This window comes from Prionailurus viverrinus, chromosome X (genome assembly GCF_022837055.1).
Source record: "Prionailurus viverrinus isolate Anna chromosome X, UM_Priviv_1.0, whole genome shotgun sequence".
NCBI lineage: Eukaryota > Metazoa > Chordata > Mammalia > Carnivora > Felidae > Prionailurus > Prionailurus viverrinus.
In genome coordinates this window covers 74,077,290-74,096,607 of record NC_062579.1, presented here as the reverse complement: position 1 = coordinate 74,096,607, position 19,318 = coordinate 74,077,290, and the positions used below count along the sequence as shown (strand labels likewise).

General features: G+C 38.2%; 1 protein-coding gene across 5 annotated transcripts in view; it reads right to left on the bottom strand.

The window, feature by feature from the left end:
* The window catches only part of CENPI (centromere protein I), a 78,452-nt gene that overhangs the window by 15,395 nt on the left and 43,739 nt on the right, over positions 1–19,318 (bottom strand). For 2 of the 5 annotated variants that reach the window (XM_047844708.1, XM_047844707.1), the window contains exons 13-19: positions 18,862–18,979; positions 18,710–18,774; positions 13,953–14,047; positions 3,572–3,707; positions 2,587–2,711; positions 686–734; positions 336–554 (exon numbers count right to left, since the gene is read on the bottom strand). In XM_047844708.1, the coding sequence (XP_047700664.1) occupies positions 336–554; positions 686–734; positions 2,587–2,711; positions 3,572–3,707; positions 13,953–14,047; positions 18,710–18,774; positions 18,862–18,979 (807 nt within the window). Of the gene's footprint in view, positions 1–335; positions 555–685; positions 735–1,960; positions 2,712–3,571; positions 3,708–13,562; positions 14,048–18,709; positions 18,775–18,861; positions 18,980–19,318 lie in introns of those variants that run through there. The other 3 variants (XM_047844709.1, XM_047844710.1, XM_047844711.1) reach the window with 3 other exon arrangements.

Sequence of the window (19,318 nt, the reverse complement as noted above, 5' to 3'; positions counted from 1 at the left end):
ACCTGGTACCATCTCTACCCAAGTAGAACTGAACTAACAATCACTCCCCCATCTTTCTCACAACGGTACCTTTTTCTCATTTCACCTCACTATATTGTAATAATGTTTATAAGTCTGTCTTTGCCACAAGCCCAAGCCTGGAGGATAATCCTCCTTGGGAGGATAGAAACTTACTTAAATTAACTTTGAACCTCCAGAATGTCCAAAAATCGAGCTGACACCAAAAAAGGAATGAATGAACACGTCTTACAATTCAGACACAATTTATTGCATTTCCTATTTCTGCCATTATAGCACTCCTATATAAAATCTAAAAATCCTTTAAACGTCCTTACCTGGAGCAGAAAGGAAACTGTATAACTCAATAGAGCTGGGTGATGAACTAAATTTAAACTGCTTTTATACTCTGCTACTCCAGCTTTTTCTATGACTTCATGGTCAATATACAATCCTTTCTGGAAAGGTTTAGATGTCCACAGGCAACCAACCATCACTGTCAAATAGTGATTAAATTCTTTATAGGTCTTGGTGCTGAAATTGAACTCTGATTTTGTCTGTTGGGAAAGAAAAGAAATATTCTCATTATAATCTTTTCTTCCTTTCCTTCTTATTCCCAATAGATCATATACATCCAAACTCAATTTTTCAACAATGGTGATTTAACACAGAGCTTTGTCATCTATACCTTTTGTACCAACTCATTTTTCTTTGCAGCAGTCAAATTTTTACGATACCTAAAATGGAGAACAGAATGAAATTTTGAACATTGAATGCTTTTGAAATGTGTAAACATAAAGGTGTACATTAAATTTTTTTTAATGTTTATTTATTTTTGAGAGAGAGACAGAGCGTGAATGGGGAAGGAGCAGAGAGAGAGGGAGACACAGAATCCAAAGCAGGCTCCAGGCTCTGAGCTGTCAGCATGGAGCCTGACGTGGGGCTCAAACCCATGAACCATGAGGTCATGACCTGAGCCGAAGTCAGCCGCTTAACCAACTGATCCACCCAGGCACCCCAAAAGTGTCCATTTTAAATGTAAATATATGCAGATGTGACATACACAAATAACCAGCTGCCTAGTTAAGGTTTTTATTCTTCTGTGCTACACTCCTCTTAAAGATAAAAGTTAATAGAGGCTCAAATATTGAGTTGTACATTTAAGATATGCACTTAACTATATGTAAATTTTAGCTGCCTGAATAAAAAAGAAAAACCAATGAAGGAAATACTTTTAATGTTTCACTATAAAAAATTAATAGAGGCTCAAGAGCAGTCACTAATATAAAACATGTTCTCTTAATGTAGAAAAAAGGTACAGTAGAAAGGATAAACGGGAAACTTATAAATTTATTTTTTTCTTGCCTGGGAACAATTAGTAATTAGTTTATAAACATTCTAACCTTGGTATAATCCTTAAAGTTATGCCAAAGGGGTCTACGACAATTGTGAACTAAAAGAGTAATTTCAGGGGCACCTGGGTGGCTCAGCCGGTTAAGCATCCGACTATTGATTTCAGCTCAAGTCATGACCTCACAGTTCGTGGGATCAAGCCCCACATCAGACTCTGCACTGAAGGGCCAGAGCCTGCTTGGGATTCTCTACCTCTCTCTCCACCCCTCCCTTGCTCACATGCGTGCTCTCTCTCAAAATAAATAAATAAACATTTAAAAAATAAAAAGAGTAATTTCAGTCTGTAAGTGAAAGAATTAGAGGGGATCAGAAACTCCTCTTACAGTTTCATATAATTGGCAATAGCTCCCCTCATCTACCAGAAAATGTTCACTTCTTTTAAAGTTTATTTATTTATTTTGAGAGAGATAGAAAGCAGGGTAGGGGCAGAGAGAGAGGGAAGAGAGAGAATACCAAGCAGGCTCCACACTGTCAGCACAGAGCCTGATGTGGGGCTTCAACTCACAAACAGTGAGATCATGACCTTAGCCAAAATCAAGAGCTGGACGCTTAACCAACTGAGCCACCCAAGTGCCCTAAAAATGTTCTTTTTACCAGAGATACTACATAGAACTAAACTAGTTGTCAGCAACTAACTAATTTTTCTTTAGGACACAACAATGAGAATGGACAATGCTGAGGGCACCAGTACCACTGCACAAAAGATTTGTTAACTAAGAATGTTTTTTTTTTTAATTTTTAAAATTTGAGTGTGGCTGACACACAATGTTACATTAGTTTCAAATGTACCACACAGTGATTTGACAAGTACATACATTATGCTATGTCTACCACTGTAGCTGTCACCATACAATGCTATTACAATATCACTGACTATATTATTCATGCTGTGCCTTTTATTACCATTAACTATGAATTTTTTAAAACCATATCCCCCATGGTGACATTTCAAAAACACAGTTAAAATAGTCCCATATCAGAAGGTCATTACCAAAAGAAAGACATGTTTCCTATTTCAATAGGTTCTGGCAGGAAATAAAAATAGTTTTATTGTCTTTAATATTTTATTGTATACAATATATTACAGGGTATAAATTATAATTTATTGTATAGTTGAAAAACAAAGATAGAAGTATGATGTGTTAATTTATATAAAACAGTAAAAATGTTTTGTACCTGTCCATGATATAACACAGCTGGTTCAGGATACTGGAATCTAGACTGAGGAGAGCAGGATAGAAGATCCCCGGAGGAAACAATACCACTAGTGGAAGGTTATAATTTACATATATGTCACATACCTTTTGGGAAGAATGATAACATCAGTATACAAATTATTTCCCAGAACCCCTCAACCAAGTTCACCCAAAGATTTATCAATAGAGAATAAGCAATAATAGAACATCAGATTTCGGTCTGCCTGATTCATAAATTGAATAGGTAATCACAGCCTGCTTAAAAATGTACCTGACTAAACATCAAACTTGCCATAGAGGATTATTTCTACAATGTCATTACTAAAATATTCCATTTTTTCCTGGGGAGAGGGTTTTAAGTTGGGAAGAGAGGAGAAGGGAGTCCTTAAGGGAGTATTCATCCCATTAATAGTGATTTATCATATTAGTTAGCTATCAACATGGAAAATGAGCATGCTTCTAAAATATATAGCACAAGACAATTAGTGCAGGGAGGAAGCCAAGAAAACTGAGATTAGTAGGTACTTCCAGGATAATAGTTTTGTCCACATCAAATACTACAAAATATAAGAAGACCATAATCATAGATGTTTTGAAAGGTAGAAGTGGATATATGAAGAAACAACAGGGTGTTTTTTGGGTTTTGCCGGGAGTGTGGAATGTACAATGAATGAGTAAAAAGTGATGCTATAGACAGACTTCTGCCGAGGGTCAGCATTCTTCAGGGGAATGTCTATTAAAGCAGTACCTGAACTTTTCACCAAAACCATTTGTTTCTCCATTTTATGAAAATCAGTTATTCAGGTGATAATCTAATCATGAACTTCAACATAAGAAGCTTATTTTAACTGTGTTAAACATAGTCACAGTCCAACTTAATAGTTGTACATAAAATTTAAATAATAGACCAGTAAAGCAGACAGCCAACACAAAAATCAAAATAGACAATATGGGATGTGTACTACCTTCTCATAGAAATCCAAAATAAAGTGCAGTAAGAAAGTATTGTTGCTTTCCAAGCGCATTGCAGTAGTGGACAGCCACCCTATGTAGTCAATCAGTTCAGACACAGTGTTCACGGATCCACCTAAAGTGGTATCCCTGCAATAAGAAACCATGACACTGAGACCCACATTCGCAAAAGTCTTCACAATTTCCAAGCTAAAGTTAAATAATATACAGCAAAAAGTTTTTTAAGGATTTCAGAAAATGATCAGTGCTCCAATGTATAATTGAGGTTTTTTTTTAAACCACAGTGATTAACCATAAAACTACACAGTGCTCCAGGGAACAATTAAGATAAATTCACAGAACATGCCTAGCAACTACTCTACTAGTAAACATCAGAGAAAAAAGATTAAGCTCCAGACAGACTTTAGATGTCCAGGAACCACAGAATTCAGCAAATTAGTTTCTAAGTATACAAACCAAGACTCAGTTTTACCTGAATTCCTGAGTTGAAATGCTATTAAAACTAATTTCACTTTAACTGGAATTCAATTCAATCCTAAAACTGAATTAGTATAATTTTTGGCATCTTTCTTCCAGTAATAACCAAATGTGGTTATATTATATCCTTCCCAAATCAATAAACTGTGTCTCTTTATTTTTTTTAAGATTTTATTTTTACGTAATCTCTACACCGAACATGGGGCTTGAACTCACAACTCCGAGACCAAGAGTTGCATGCTCTACTGACTTAGCCAGCCAGGTGCCCCAAACTGTGTCTCTTTAAATCACACTTAAACACTGACTCCTGATTTCACTTCTCTCTCTCTCTCTCTCTCTTTCTCTCTCTCCCCCACCCACCTCCCCTACCTCTCTCTCTCACACTTTTTTTTTTAAATATTAACTTAAAATTTTTTTTAATGTTTGGTTAGTTTTGAGAGAGAGAGAGAGAGAGAGATAAAGACACAGCCTGAGCAGGGAGGAGCAGAGAGAGAGGGAGACACAGAATCCAAAGCAGGCTCCAGGCTCTGAGCCATCAACACAGAGCCCAATGTGGGGCTCGAACCCAAGAACAATGACATCATGACCTGAGCTGAAGGCAAAAGCTTAACTGACTGTGGCACCCCCTCCCCCAGACCTTGTGCATGCATTCACTCTCTCTCTTCAAAAAAAAATCACAAAAATAAATCTCAAGAAAAAAGGGAATAACAAGTTCAATTCATCTATCCACTCACCCTGTTCTTCAATCCACTGTTGAGTGGACTAGGAAAAGACTTACAAATATGATTTCATACCTTTACCCTCTGATCTAGGTGGCCAACAATGGTTATGCACAAGAAATAAAGAACGGCAGATAGTCTTAGAGCCTGAGAAATGATTATGACTCTACCACCACCCACTGATGGATCAGTGTCAGAGTGAACAGGGAAAAGATCAGGAGACCATTCACAAAGGTGGGCATCCATATTGTCAACTGGCTATTTGCAAACTATATTTTAACTATGATTTTTGGCAGCACCTGGCAAATGTTTCTGAAATAATTTGAGCAATGATGATTGCTTACAACAGCACACTTTGAAGTGCTTCTCCACAGGACACAGAGGCACTTAAAAAAATTTTTTTAACGTTTATTTATTTTTGAGAGAGAGAGAGACACAGCATGAACGGGGGAGGGTCAGAGAGAGAGGGAGACACAGAATCGGAAGCAGGCTCCAGGCTCTGAGCCATCAGCCCAGAGCCCGACGCGGGGCTCGAACTCTCGGACCGCGAGATCATGAACTGAGCCGAAGTCGGCCGCCCAACTGACTGAGCCACCCAGGCGCCCCGAGGCACTTTAGATGAAACAATATTCTGTTCAGGACTGCATCCTACTCCCCACACACAGCAACATGTTTACCATCCTTGGCTACCACTCACTAAATAATGGTAGCACCCTCTTCCCATTCACAGTGCCAACCAAAAACGCCCAATGGACAACCACTGCTGAGAATGGCTTCCTACCCTTCCCTCCTTATGATCTACAACTACAATTTACTCCCTCTTTGACAGTCATGTGGCATATGGTCATATGAGAGGGACATGGCATTATATCCATATTGCCAAACAGGAGTTACTGAGAGCATAAGAGCTATATTATACAATGCCAAGTGGTATTATGACACTTAAGTTATCTACACTTATGTCCATTTGTTTAAGACTTTTAGAAAACTTTTTAACTGCCCTGACGAAATTCATGACACTAGTTTAAAAAGGATCCTAGGGGCCCGCGGAAGAGGGTACGAAGGGCGGAGAGGCAGTGCATGCTACACGAACTGCAGGAGGGAGCCAGGGTGGTGGAGGGGCAGCCCGCCCGGCAAGGTGGAATCCCAGAGTCTGGCTTGCAAAAGCGGAGGGACCAGACTGTGTGAGTTCTGACAGCCAGCGGGACTTAACATCTGGAACTTATAAGTCAACGGCTCTGCTCTCAGAGAGCGGGGAGGGTGAGAGGATGCCAGGAGGGAGAGGTGTTGAGCCCTGGAAGACAGAGCTCAGCTCGGTGGGGAACAAAGGCGTTGGACAGCGTTATCTCCCTCTCCCATCCCCCAGCCAAAATCCCAAAGGGAACCAGTTCACAGCACCAAACTTGCTTGCACCACGCAAACACCCAACGCTGTGCTCCTCTGGATCCATCCCTCCAACGGGTCTGCCTGCCTCCCTCCCAGTGCTGCAGGGCACCTCCTGCAGGGGACCACCAGCGGCAAAGCCAGCTAAGGCTGCCCCTCCCACCCCTGTGCACCCTGCGGATCCACCACGGCTAATACTCCAGATCCCATCAAAGCAACTCCACAAGCCTGGCAGTGTGCAGGTAGCCCAGACAGGGGCCACACCACTCCACAGTGAGTCCTGCCCCTGGGAGAGGGGAAGATAAGGTACATAGCAGTCTGACTGTGGCCCCATTGGTGGGTTGGGGACAGACATTGGGTCTGACTGCAGCCCCACCCACCAACACAAGTTACTCCAAATAGCACAAGGGAAGTGCCCTGCAGTTCCGCGCCACCCCAAGGACTATCCAGAATGACAAAACGGAAGAATTCGCCTCAAAAGAAACTCTAGGAAATAGCGACAGCTAACGAATTGATCAAAAACAATTTAAGCAATATAATGCAACAAGAATTTAGAATACTAGTCATAAAATTAATCACTGGGCTTGAAAAAAGTATAGAGGACAGCAGAGAATCTATTGCTACAGAGATCAAGGGACGAAGAAATTAGTCATGAGGAGCTAAAAAATGCTATAAATGAGGTGCAAAATAAAATGGAGGTGACCACACTTGGATTGAAGAGGCAGAGGAGAGAATAGGTGAATTAGAAGATAAAATTATGGACAAAGAGGAAGCTGAGAAAAAGAGAGAGAAAAAAATCCAGGAGTATGAAGAAAGAATTAGAGAACTAAGTGATGCAATCAAACGGAACAATATCCGTATCATAGGAATACCAGAAGAGGAAGAGATAGAGAAAGGGGCTGAAGGTGTACTTCAACAAATCATAGCTGAGAACTTCCCTGATCTGGGGAAAGAAAAAGGCATTGAAATCCAAGAGGAAAAGAGAACTCCCTTCAGATGTAACTTGAATAGATCTTCTGCACCACATATCATAGTGAAACTGGCAAAATACAAGGATGAAAATTCTGAAAGCAACTAGGGATAAACACGCTCTAACATATAAAGGGAGACCTATAAGACTAGTGATGGATCTATCTACTGAAACTTGGCAGGCCAGAAAGGAATAACAGGAAATCTTCAATGTGATGAACAGAAAAAATATGCAGCCGAGAATCCTTTATTCAACAAGTCTGTCATTTAGAATAGAAGGAGAGACAAAGGTCTTCCCAAACAAACAAAAACTGAAGGAATTCATCATCACTGAACCAGCCCTACAAGAGATCCTAAGGGGGACCCTGTGAGACAAAGTACCAGAAACATCACTACAAGCATGAAACCTACAGACATCACAATGACTCTAAACCCATAACTTTCTGTAATAACACTGAATGTAAATGGACTAAATGCTCCAACCAAAAGACGTGGGGTATCAGAATGGATAAAAAAAGCAAGGCCCATCTATTTGCTGTCTGCAAGAGACTCATTTTAGACCTGAGGACACCTTCAGATTGAAAGTGAGGGAATGGAGAACTATCTATCATGCTACTGGAAGTCAAAAGAAAGCTGGAGTAGCCATACTTATATCAGACAAACTAGACTTTAAATTAAAGGCTGGAACAAGAGATGAAGAAGGGCATTATATAATAATTACAGGGTCTATCCATCAGGAAGAGCTAACAAGTATAAATGTCTATGTGCCAAATACAGGAGCCCCCAAATATATAAAACAATTACTCACAAACATAAGCAACCTTATTGATAAGAATGTGGTAATTGAAGGGGACTTTAACACTCCACTTACAACAATGGATAGATTATCTAGACAAAAGATCAATAAAGAAACAAGAGCCCTGAATGAGACATTGGATCAGATGGACTTGACACATATATTTAGAACTCTGCATCCCAAAGCAACAGAATATACTTTCTTCTCGAGTGCACATGGAACATTCTCCAAGATAGATCACCTACTGGGTCACAAAATAGCCCTTCATAAGTATGAAAAAATTGAGATCATACCATGCATACCTTCAGACCACAATGCCATGAAGCTTGAAATCAACCACAGGAAAAAGTCTGGAAAACCTCCAAAAGCATGGAGGTTAAAGAACACCCTACTGAAGAATGAATGGGTCAACCAGGTAATTAGAGAAGAAATTAAAAAATATATGGAAACAAATGAAAATGAAAAGACAACAATACAAATGCTTTGGGATGCAGCGAAGGCAGTCCTGAGAGGAAAATACATTGCAATCCAGGCCTCTCTCGAGAAACAAGAAAAATCCTAAATACAAAATCTAACAGCACACCTAAAGGAACTGGAAGCAGCACAGCGAAGACACCCCAAACTCAGCAGAAGAAGAGAAATAATAAAGATCAGAGCAGAAATAAACAATATAGAACCTAAAAAAACTGTAGAGCAGATCAATGAAACCAAGAGTGGGTTTTTTGAAAAAATAAACAAAATTGATAAACCTCTAGCCAGGCTTCTCAAAAAGGAAAGGGAGATGACCCAAATAGATAAAATCATGAATGAAAATGGAATTATTTCCAACAATCCCTCAGAAATACAAGCAATTATCAGGGAATACTATGAAAATTACATGCCAACAAACTGGACAACCTGGAAGAAATGGACAAATGCCTAAGCACCCACACACTTCCAAAACTCAAACAGGAAAAAATAGAAAACTTGAACGGACCCATAACCAGTGAAGAAATTGAATCAGTTATCAAAAATCTCCTTACAAATAAGAGTCCAGAACCAGATGGCTTCCCTGGGGAATTCTACCAGACATTGAAAGCAGAGATAATACCTATCCTTCTCAAGTTGTACCAAAAAATAGAAAGGGAAGGAAAACTTCCAGACTCATTCTATCAAGCCAGCATTACTTTGATTCCCAAGCCAGACAGAGAGCCAGCAAAAAAAGAGAACTACAGGCCAATATCCCTGATGAATATGGATGCAAAAATTCTCAATAAGATACTAGCAAATCGAATTCAACAGCATATAAAAAGAATTATTCACCATGATCAAGTGGGATTCATTCCTGGGCTGCAGGGCTGGTTCAACATTTGCAAATCAATCAACGTGATACATCACATTAATAAAAGATAAGAACCATATGATCCTGTCAATCGATACAGAAAAAGCATTTGACAAAGTTCAGCATCCTTTCTTAATAAAACCTTCGAGAAAGTTGGGGTAGGAGGAACATACTTAAACATCATAAAAGCCATGTATGAAAAGGCCACAACTAATATCATCCTCAATGGGGAAAAACTGAGAGCTTTTTCCCTGAGATCAGGAACAAGACAGGGATGTCCACTATCACTGCTGTTGTTTAACATAGTGTTGGAAGTGCTAGCATCAGCAATCAGACAACAAAAGTAAATCAAAGGCATCAAAATTGGCAAAGATAAAGTTAAGCTTTCACTTTTTGCAGATGACATGATATCATACATGGAAAACCTGATAGACTCCACCAAAAGTCTGCTAGAACTGATACATGAATTCAGCAAAGTCACAGGATACAAAATCAATGTACAGAAATCAGTTGCATTCTTATACACTAACAATGAAACAACAGAAAGACAAATAAAGAAACTGATCCCATTCACAATTGCACCAAGAAGCATAAAATACCTAGGAATAAATCTAACCAAGGATGCAAAAGATCTGTATGCTGAAAACTACAGAAAGCTTATGAAGGAAATTGAAGAAGATATAAAGAAATGGAAAAACATTCCGTGCTCATGGATTGGAAGAATATTGTTAAAATGTCAATACCACCCAAAGCAATCTACACATCAATGCAATCCCAATCAAACTTGCACCAGCATTCTTCTTGAAGCTAGAACAAGCAATCCTGAAATTTGTGTGGAACCACAAAAGACCCCGAATAGCCAAAGCAATTTTGAAGAAGACCAAAGTGGGAGGCATCACAATCCCAGACTTTAGCCTCTACTACAAAGCAGCAATCATCAAGACAGCATGGTATTGGCACAAAACCAGACACATAGACCAATGGAATAGAATAGAAACCCCAGAACTAGACCCACAAAAGGATGGCCAACTAATCTTTGACAAAGCAGCAAAGAATATCCAATGTAAAAAAAGACAGTCTCTTTAACAAATGGTGCTGGGAGAACTGGACAGCAACATGCAGAAGGAGGAAACTAGACCAATTTCTTGCACCATTCACAAAAATAAACTCAAAATGGATAAAGGACCTGAATGTGAGACAGGAAACCATCAAAACCCTAGAGGAGAAAGCAGGAAAAGACCTCTCTGACCTCAGCTGCAGCAATTTCTTACTTGACACATCCCCAAAGGCAAGGGAATTAAAAGCAAAAATGAACTATTGGGACCTCATGAAGATAAAAAGCTTCTGCACAGCAAAGGAAACAAGCAACAAAACTAAAAGGCAACCGACAGAATGGGAAAAGGTATTTGCAAATGACATATCAGACAAAGGGCTAGTATCCAAAATCTATAAAGAGCTCACCAAACTCCACACCTGAAAAACAAATAATCCAGTGAAGAAATGGGCAGAAAACATGAGTAGACACTTCTCTAAAGAAGACATCCAGATGGCCAACAGGCACATGAAAGGATGCTCAATGTTGCTCCTCATCAGGGAAATACAAATCAAAAGCACACTCAGATACCACCTCATGCCAGTCAGAGTGGCTAAAATGAACAGATCAGAAGACTATAAATGCTGGCGAGGATGTGGAGAAACGGGAACCCTCTTGCACTGTTGGTGGGAACGAAAACTGGTGCAGCCGCTTTGGAAAACAGTGTGGTGGTTCCTCAAACGATTAAAAATAGATCTACCCTATGACCCAGCAATAGCACTGCCAGGGATTTACCCAAGGGATACAGGAGTGCTGATGCATAGGGGCACTTGTACCCCAATGTTTATAGCAGCACTTTCAATAATGGCCAAATTATGGAAAGAGCCTAAGTGTCCATCAACTGATGAATGGATAAAGAAATTGTGTTTTACATACACAATGGAATACTACTTGGCAATGAGAAAGAATGAAAGATGGCCTTTTGTAGCAACGTGGATGGAATTGGAGAGTTTAGGCTAAGTGAAATAAGTCATACAGAGAAAAACAGGTACCATATGTTTTCACTCTTATGTGGATCCTGAGAAACTCAACAGAAAAACATGGGGGAGGGGAAGGAAAAAAAAAAGGTTAGAGAGGGAGGGAGCCAAACCATAAGAGACTCTTAAAAACTGAGAACAAACTAAGGGTTGATGGGTGGTGGGAGGGAAGGGAGGGTGGGTGATGGGCATTGAGGAGGGCACCTGTTGGGATGAGCACTGGGTGTTGTATGGAAACCAATTTGACAATAAATTTCCTATTTAAAAATAAATAGATAAATAAAAGAATCACCTTTTAACAACAACAAAAGAAAGGATCCTAGGGGGGTGCCTGGGTGGCTTGGTCAGTTGAGCATCAGACTCTTGGTTTTGTCTCAGGTCCATGATCTCATTGTCTTTGGGATGAAGCCCCACATTGGACTCTGCCTTCCCACTCTCTCTGTCCCTCCCCCGAACTCACGAACTCACTCTCTCTCAAAATATAAATAAATAAACATCTTTAAAAAAATAAAAAGAGGTTCTTTGTTTGGAATTTAGTATTTTTGAAAGAAAATATAGAAATGGAAGGCTCCTCTATCGGGTTACCTGAAGATTTACACTGCAAATTGGCGAAAGATTATAAATGCAAACACAGTGTCTTTAATAGAACTGAGATGTTTGAAGAGGTTAAACATTTAATTTCCTTATGATCGTGGTTCTCAAACTTTAGCTAGCATCAAAATTATCAAAGTTTTTGTTAAAACATAGATTACTAGGCGCTACATCCAGAGCGTATTTCAGTTGTTCTAGGATAGATTCTGAGACTTTGCATCTCTAAAAAGTTTCCAGTGATGCTGATGCTACTGGTCCCCAGACATCACTTTGAGGAGCACAGCCTTACAAGAAACTTTCACTACCCATAATATTCTATTTCTTTCTAAAAGTTACCAGACATATGTGATATATGGACACACTACAACAATGAATATGAATAACTAAAAACAATTTCTAGGCAACTCCCAAGCTTTTATTCACCATGTTCCTCTCAAAGGAGGAGATCACTATAGGTATAAGAACACATAGGAAAATAGGAGCTAATCTAACCAAGCTAACCACTAACCACGTGCAACTGAAGCTAAGAGATCCCTATACTTAAATAAACTGTGACTGATAATGTAAGGAATTTGAATGCTAATTAGATATTTGAAGATATTAACTAATTTTATAAGTCACAGAAAGACAAATACCATATGATGTCACTTAGATGTGGAAAAACAAAACAAACGAACAAAGAAACAAAAAACAAACAGAAAAAGCCTCATAGAGAACTGATGACTGCCAGAAGAGATGGAGGTCAGGGGGATGGGCAAAACAGGTGAAGGGGATTAATAGGTACAAACTTTCTATTATAAAATAAGTCATGGGGATGAAAAGTATAGCAAAGGGAATATAGTTAATAATATAGCAATAACTTTGTAGGGTGACAGATGGTAACTACACTTATCTTTTAAGTTTATTTATTTATTTTGAGAGAGAAAGACAGCATAAGCAGGGGAGGGGCAGAGAGAGAGGGAGAGACAGAGAATCCCAAGCAGGCTTCGCACCATCAGCACGGAACCTGATTCAGAAGCTCAAACTCACAAACCATGAGATCATGACCTGAGCCGAAATCAAGAGTTGGATGCTTAACCAACTGAGCTCCCCAGGCGCCCCATAACTACACTTATTGTAGTGAGTACTGTATAATATATAGAATTGTCAAATCACTATGTTATACACCTGAAACTAATATAATGTTGTGTGTCAATTATACTTCAATTAAAATTTTTTAAATGATGATAAAATAAAGCTATTAATTTTTTGGTGTTATACTGCTATAATTTTTCAACAGTTGAAATGATGTGTGGGTTTTGCTTTTTCCTTAAAAAAAAACCTAGAACAAAAGAAAATGAGGAGTGTTATAAATTAGAAAAAAAAAATTAATCATGACCTGATAACTGTTAAAGCTGGATGATGCATACATAAGGATAACACTGTACTATTTTCTGTCCTTTTGAATATGTTTACAATTTTCTATAAGAGTGCTTTTAAAATTAATGTTAAAAAATAATGTGGCTGATAATATAGGAGAAGCCAAAGATTTTATGTAGAAAGAGTAAAAAAGGGCACATTTAACAATAATCAACATAATGGAAAGCTGGGGTTCTTTTTTTTATTTCAAAGTGAAAAGAAATTAATGTACATAACCAAAATACATCAGAGAAACCAAAACCAAAACTGTACAGAAAAATTACAGATTTTCCTAACCATCATCAGAACTGACTTTACATGTAAGTAAGAACATATTTTATAAAGTGAGCTAAACTGAATGGAAGCCAAAGATGCAAGTTTTAACATCAGCTCTCCAATGTTTTGCTATAGTAACTCTTGTAAGTCACTTAGAGGATTAGGGGTTGCTTTCTGATTTATACAATTGAACTTGAAGAATTTAGCCTCCCTCACAGGATTACAGGGAAGAAAAGCGAAAAGAAACAAAAACATTTTTGTTAAGAAAGCTATGACTATGTATTTACAATAAGGTCTCGTGCCATACTATTAAACTCTATCTGCAAACATTTTAATGCAGATCATCTCTTGTGGAGTGTTGTAAGAGAACTCACAGAGGACTGTCCATCACAGGTTTCATGTGGATGTCCGTAGAAAGCCACAACAGCCAATTCTGCAATAGTTCTTTCAAACTCTGGAGAACACTACACTGAGGAATCAAAACAAAAAAAAAAATCATTCATAAAACCATTCAGACACACTACAGTGTCAAGAACAAATTAAAACCAGAGCCTTGGCGGTGGAGATGACTGCATCTAATTCAGAACCTAATAGCTGCTGCTCCAGCCTGATCAGTCTCCAAGAGACAGATGAATGCCAAGTTCAAGTTTATATTGCCATTTTCTCTACAAGACTGCCGCCAGCTTATCAGCCCAGGAACAGACTCTTGTTTCTCTAAATTACATTCATTTATAACATATATTACATCTTCAAATAAAGTATCACCCACCCCTTGCTGTCTCCCCTTAGATATCCTTTAAAGTTGCTATAGAAATGAGTTTCCCATCCATTTCACCTTGTGTCACAACTACAATTTACTCCCTTTTTGACAATCATAAACTTTATCTTACCTTCTGTAACTGTGGAAAACAAACAATTCTAGTCATTCTCAGGCTTTGCCTTGATTTCTCAGGGTCTCATTTACATACAAATACAGTCTTGACAGAAGTGTGCCCAGAGCATTAATGAGGATAAATCATAGTATCTATAAATTTGAAAGCTATCCATATCATCCCCAAACCTAATACAGGAAACCTTTATTACATATCCTTAACAACAGGGGGAGAGCATTCGCACATATCCTTAACAAATAATGGCCTAGATACTATTTGAATATCTCCAGTGATAGGATGCTCACTTCACAGAACAGTTCAATTAATACTTTTTAAAGAAACTGACACCTTGCATTCAGGTTATAAATATGTTCAAGTTTAAAGTGACCTTGGAATCACCTAAAACAGTGTTCAATTTTGGTGTCAACCAAGGATTTAAACATCTGAGAAGGTAGTAAATATTACCATGTCATATTCAGAAAACTAAATCCTTTCATTCCCCACTCACTTATTCTAATCCACGCAGTCCCCACATTAAAGTCATGAGATTTTTATGTTTATGAGAGGAACATGGGTTAAAAAAAAAAAGGTTGAGAAGCACAGCTCTACCCTATATAAGAACCTTCTCTACATAAATATCCCCAGTAGATACACCCACTAAGCCTATGCTTGACCTTATTCTAACACCAGGAAATATACTACCTCTTAAAGTCCTTTATTCCATTTTGAGTTTCCTCTACCTATAATGAGATACTGCCGTGGGGTGCCTGGGTGGCTCAGTAGGTTAAGCAACCAACTCTGGATTTCGGCTGAGGTCATGATCCCAGGGTCGTAGGATCGAGTCCCACATTGTGCTCCGTGCCGAGTATGGAGATCTCGCTTAAGATTCTCTCTCTCCCTCTGTCCCCCACCCCAGTCTGGCATGCACACACATTCTCTCTAAAAGAAAAAAGTTTATTAAAAAAAGATACTGCCCTATATCTAATACTGCCTTCTGAAGTCACATAGAGATCTGCTCTTTCCATGGGACAATCTATCAATTATTTGAAAAGAACCACAAAATATTCATCTTTTTTCCTCCAGGCACAATATTCCTGGTTCCTTTACTATCCCAAGCTAGAAATCTCAAAGTCATCTTGTGTCCTTCATGCTTCATTTCATCACCAAATCCTATCATTTTTTCTTTTCAAAATGCCCAACTTTTCCATTCCTTCCAATCCCCCTGTAACTACCTAGCCCAGGCCTTCACATCTCTAAGATTACTTTATCCTCCTAGTCAGTCTTCTTTTTCTAGTCTCATCTCCCAAACCCCCATTCTTTCTCTATGGCTACCAGACCTTTGTTACTTAAGTACTCTACCCGTTATATCCACCTTCCCTCAAAGAACCGCGTATGGCAAAGGAATAGCAATACATAACAAGGTCTTAAAAATGTTCAAACTCTTTCCTTTTACCCAGTAACTTCACTCCTGGAAATGGATACCAAGAGAAGAAATCTGTATTATGAAGATGAGCAATATAGTTATCTATACCTACAAAGAAACAAATTAGAGATAATAACAGAAAAAGGATTAAATAGATTTTTGTGAACTATGACTAGGTATTGACTATATTTGACGAATTCCGGATTGATTTTTTTGAGAGAGAGAGAGAGGGAGAGAGCACGTGCAAGTTGGGGAGGAGGAGAGGGAGAGAAGACATCTCAAGCAGGCTCCATGCCCAGTGTGGAGCTTGATCCCACGACCATGAGATCATGATCTGAGCTGAAATCAAGAGTTGAACACTTAACTGACTGAGCCATCCAGGCTCCCCTGTATTCTGATTTTTAAATTTATGTCCACTGTTTTTGTAATTATATAGGAGATATAAATCAATGTGGACAAAAATTAGAAAATTAACATGTCAAAATGAAAAAAGCATTGTTACAGTGGATTTGTGGGATTTTCTCAACCAAAATTCTTCAAGAAAAAAGTTGTTTACTGATAGGCACAACTAGCTAAGCACAAACAAAAGCACTGAAGATGTGAAACTATTAGAGTTTTAAACATTATTTATTATGTTAAGCTGGGTAATCAAGCTATACAATAGCTAAGGTGATAATAAGTCATTAAAAGCCTCATAAACTCTACTCTGTTTTCTCTTTTGCCTTTTAAAAGCCTCAAAAACTGGAGCACGTGGGTGGCTCAGTCAGTTAAGTGTCCAACTTCCGCTCAGGTCACGATCTCCCAGTTCGTGAGTTTGAGCCCTGCATTGGGCTCTGTGCTATCAGCACAGCTATCAGCCTGGAGCCTGCTTCAGATTCTGTGTCTCCCTCTATCTCTGCCCCTCCATCCCTCCCTCTTTCTTTCTCTCTCAAAAATAAATAAACATTAAATAAATAAAATAAAAGCCTCATAAACTAACTGAATTTTTAGCTAATTCTACCACAGGTCATATTGCTGTTATCCTTAGCCACTTTCCCAGAATGAAAACCCTTTGATCACTTATCCTTTCTTGTACCCTATACTTCTCTGTGCTTCTTTCCCTCTTTCATTGATCTCAACCTTTCCAAATCTTTCAATTACAGTTTCCACAACTTCTATTCCATGATAATCTAAACCTATACCTTCATATTCTTCGAAGTATGCTTTCCATCTTCTTATTCTAGTCATATCCTGGCTCTCCCTCCCCACTCGAGGACACTTTTCTCTGAATACATTTCCATATCTCCCTTCAACACCTGGAGGTAAGCAATGCCCTAGCTTCCTTGCTAACATGAGAAAAGAATGTAAGCCCATTCTTTGAGAAGGTAAATATAAAATCAGAAATGAATCTCCCTTTAAAAGGAAAGAAATCTGGTTCTGCCCCCATGATTCCACTGAAACTCCTCACAAAGGTAGCACAAAACTTCTGTATTATCAATTCCAAAAGAAACTTTCTTTGGTCCTTATCTTTCTGGATCTTCCTGGGATATACGGCAACATTCTTCCTTCACTACTTCTTGATATCCTGTATTCCTTTTGTTTCCTTGGCACTACTGTTCTTCTGGCTCTTTTCATAGCTCTTGAGAAGGTTCCTTCATAGACTCTCCTTTTCAGCTAAGTGTTGAGTATTCCCCTGAGTTCTGTCCTTGGCCCACCATCTGTTTCCTTTCCTCTAACCCTTTCTCTCCCCAGCCTCCCACTCTCAAATATAAATATATGTATGTGTGTATAAATAAATGCATATATACTTACTAAGTTGGACCATATGAAATTAACACTGATCAAATACTTTTGACCTACAAAATGGCAATTTTGTATGGTTCAACCTAATATTTATAGATAAATAGCTCCCTAGAATGATGGAATAAGAGAAGAGATAAAGAATGACCCAATTACAAGATAGGAAGAAAATCACAAAAAGCTGCAAAATGAAGTCCCTGAAGATGTATTGGCTGGGGAGAAGTGGTAGGTATTGTCATGTGAATGATGACGTTGGTCAGGTAGTAAGTACAAATAATATAAATTAACCTCAAATCCAAGTTAATGTGACAGGTAGTTAATAAAGTACCATTTGATTATGACAAATACTAAGCAGGACAATACATTTTTACTGTAAATGTGGCCAACAGTAAGTGACTTAAGGTGAAAACAATGTTACAAAAGAAATACTCTTTATATTGTCACTCTTCTGAAATAGGAATAACCATTCTATACAAAAGTGGCTCTCAGACTCAGTTGGGTAGAACTCTTGGAACTCAGTGGTCTTTTTGGAGAACACACCAAAATAGTAACACATTTTAATTTTATATAAGGTTGGAACAATTTTATTAGCAGAAAATAAGAATGTTATAAATATACAGTATGAATGTCACAGGGGATTTTGTTTGTTTTGGCCATTACTGTATTCCCAGTGTCAAGAAGAACATCTAGCACATGGTGGGTGTTCAATAAATATTTGTAAAATGAGTAAGGGTATCTATAAAAATATCAACCACAACAATCAAACTAAGTATGGTTAAGTATTTCCCAGTTTGTTTTTATTAATACTAATTTGCCACCTGTTCATTTACTTTGTCACCTGCTACAAGTGGAAGCAGTTCAGGAAACTGTATGCAACAAAACCTTTACAAAAGAAAATTCTATGCATTAACTTTGACTTGAGTGATGTAGCATCTCCAATCCAGATCCAAGGGAATCCTGGTAGAAAACCACTGCTTTAATGTGGGTTTAGAATCATGTACCACTGACCATAAAACCATACTTCCTATTTAATCTAAGCAATACAGTATTTTCTTACCTTGAAATAAATGGTTGATATAAAGAATAGCTGTGCTAGATGGTCAAAAAGAAGTGGTTTCACCTCTAGGAATTGAAGAAAAAAGATTATTCAAGATTCCTTTAATTAATATTACAATGAATTAAAGGACTCCAAATTTTCATGATACATACCAGAGAAGCTACTAAAAGGAATCCAGGTCACAAGCTGAAGGAACTGTGATCGACAACAGAGGCCATCCCAGAGAGGAAGGCTCTTATACAGGAATGTTTCACAGGAATAGAACCCCTCCTACAACACAAGTCCATAGTAATAACTCATATAAACCTCTTCAGTCCATAATTACTCTCTAAACAACCAGTTTATTCTGTGCTATACTTCTTTTAGACCAAATTTTTTTGTCATCAATATAATAAAAGCCTTGGGTTAAGTGCCAGAGTTCCTCATAAAAAGGACCAGATGATTAATATTTGGATACATTACCATCTTCACCAACATAGTTTTCAAATACCATAAAACATCAACTAGAAAGAAGGTAAAAAGACAAGTTATGTAATGTTTTGAAAGATAAATGAAATTGTACTACTCTGGAGTATATGCAGTCACTTGCACAGTCAATAAGATGTACAC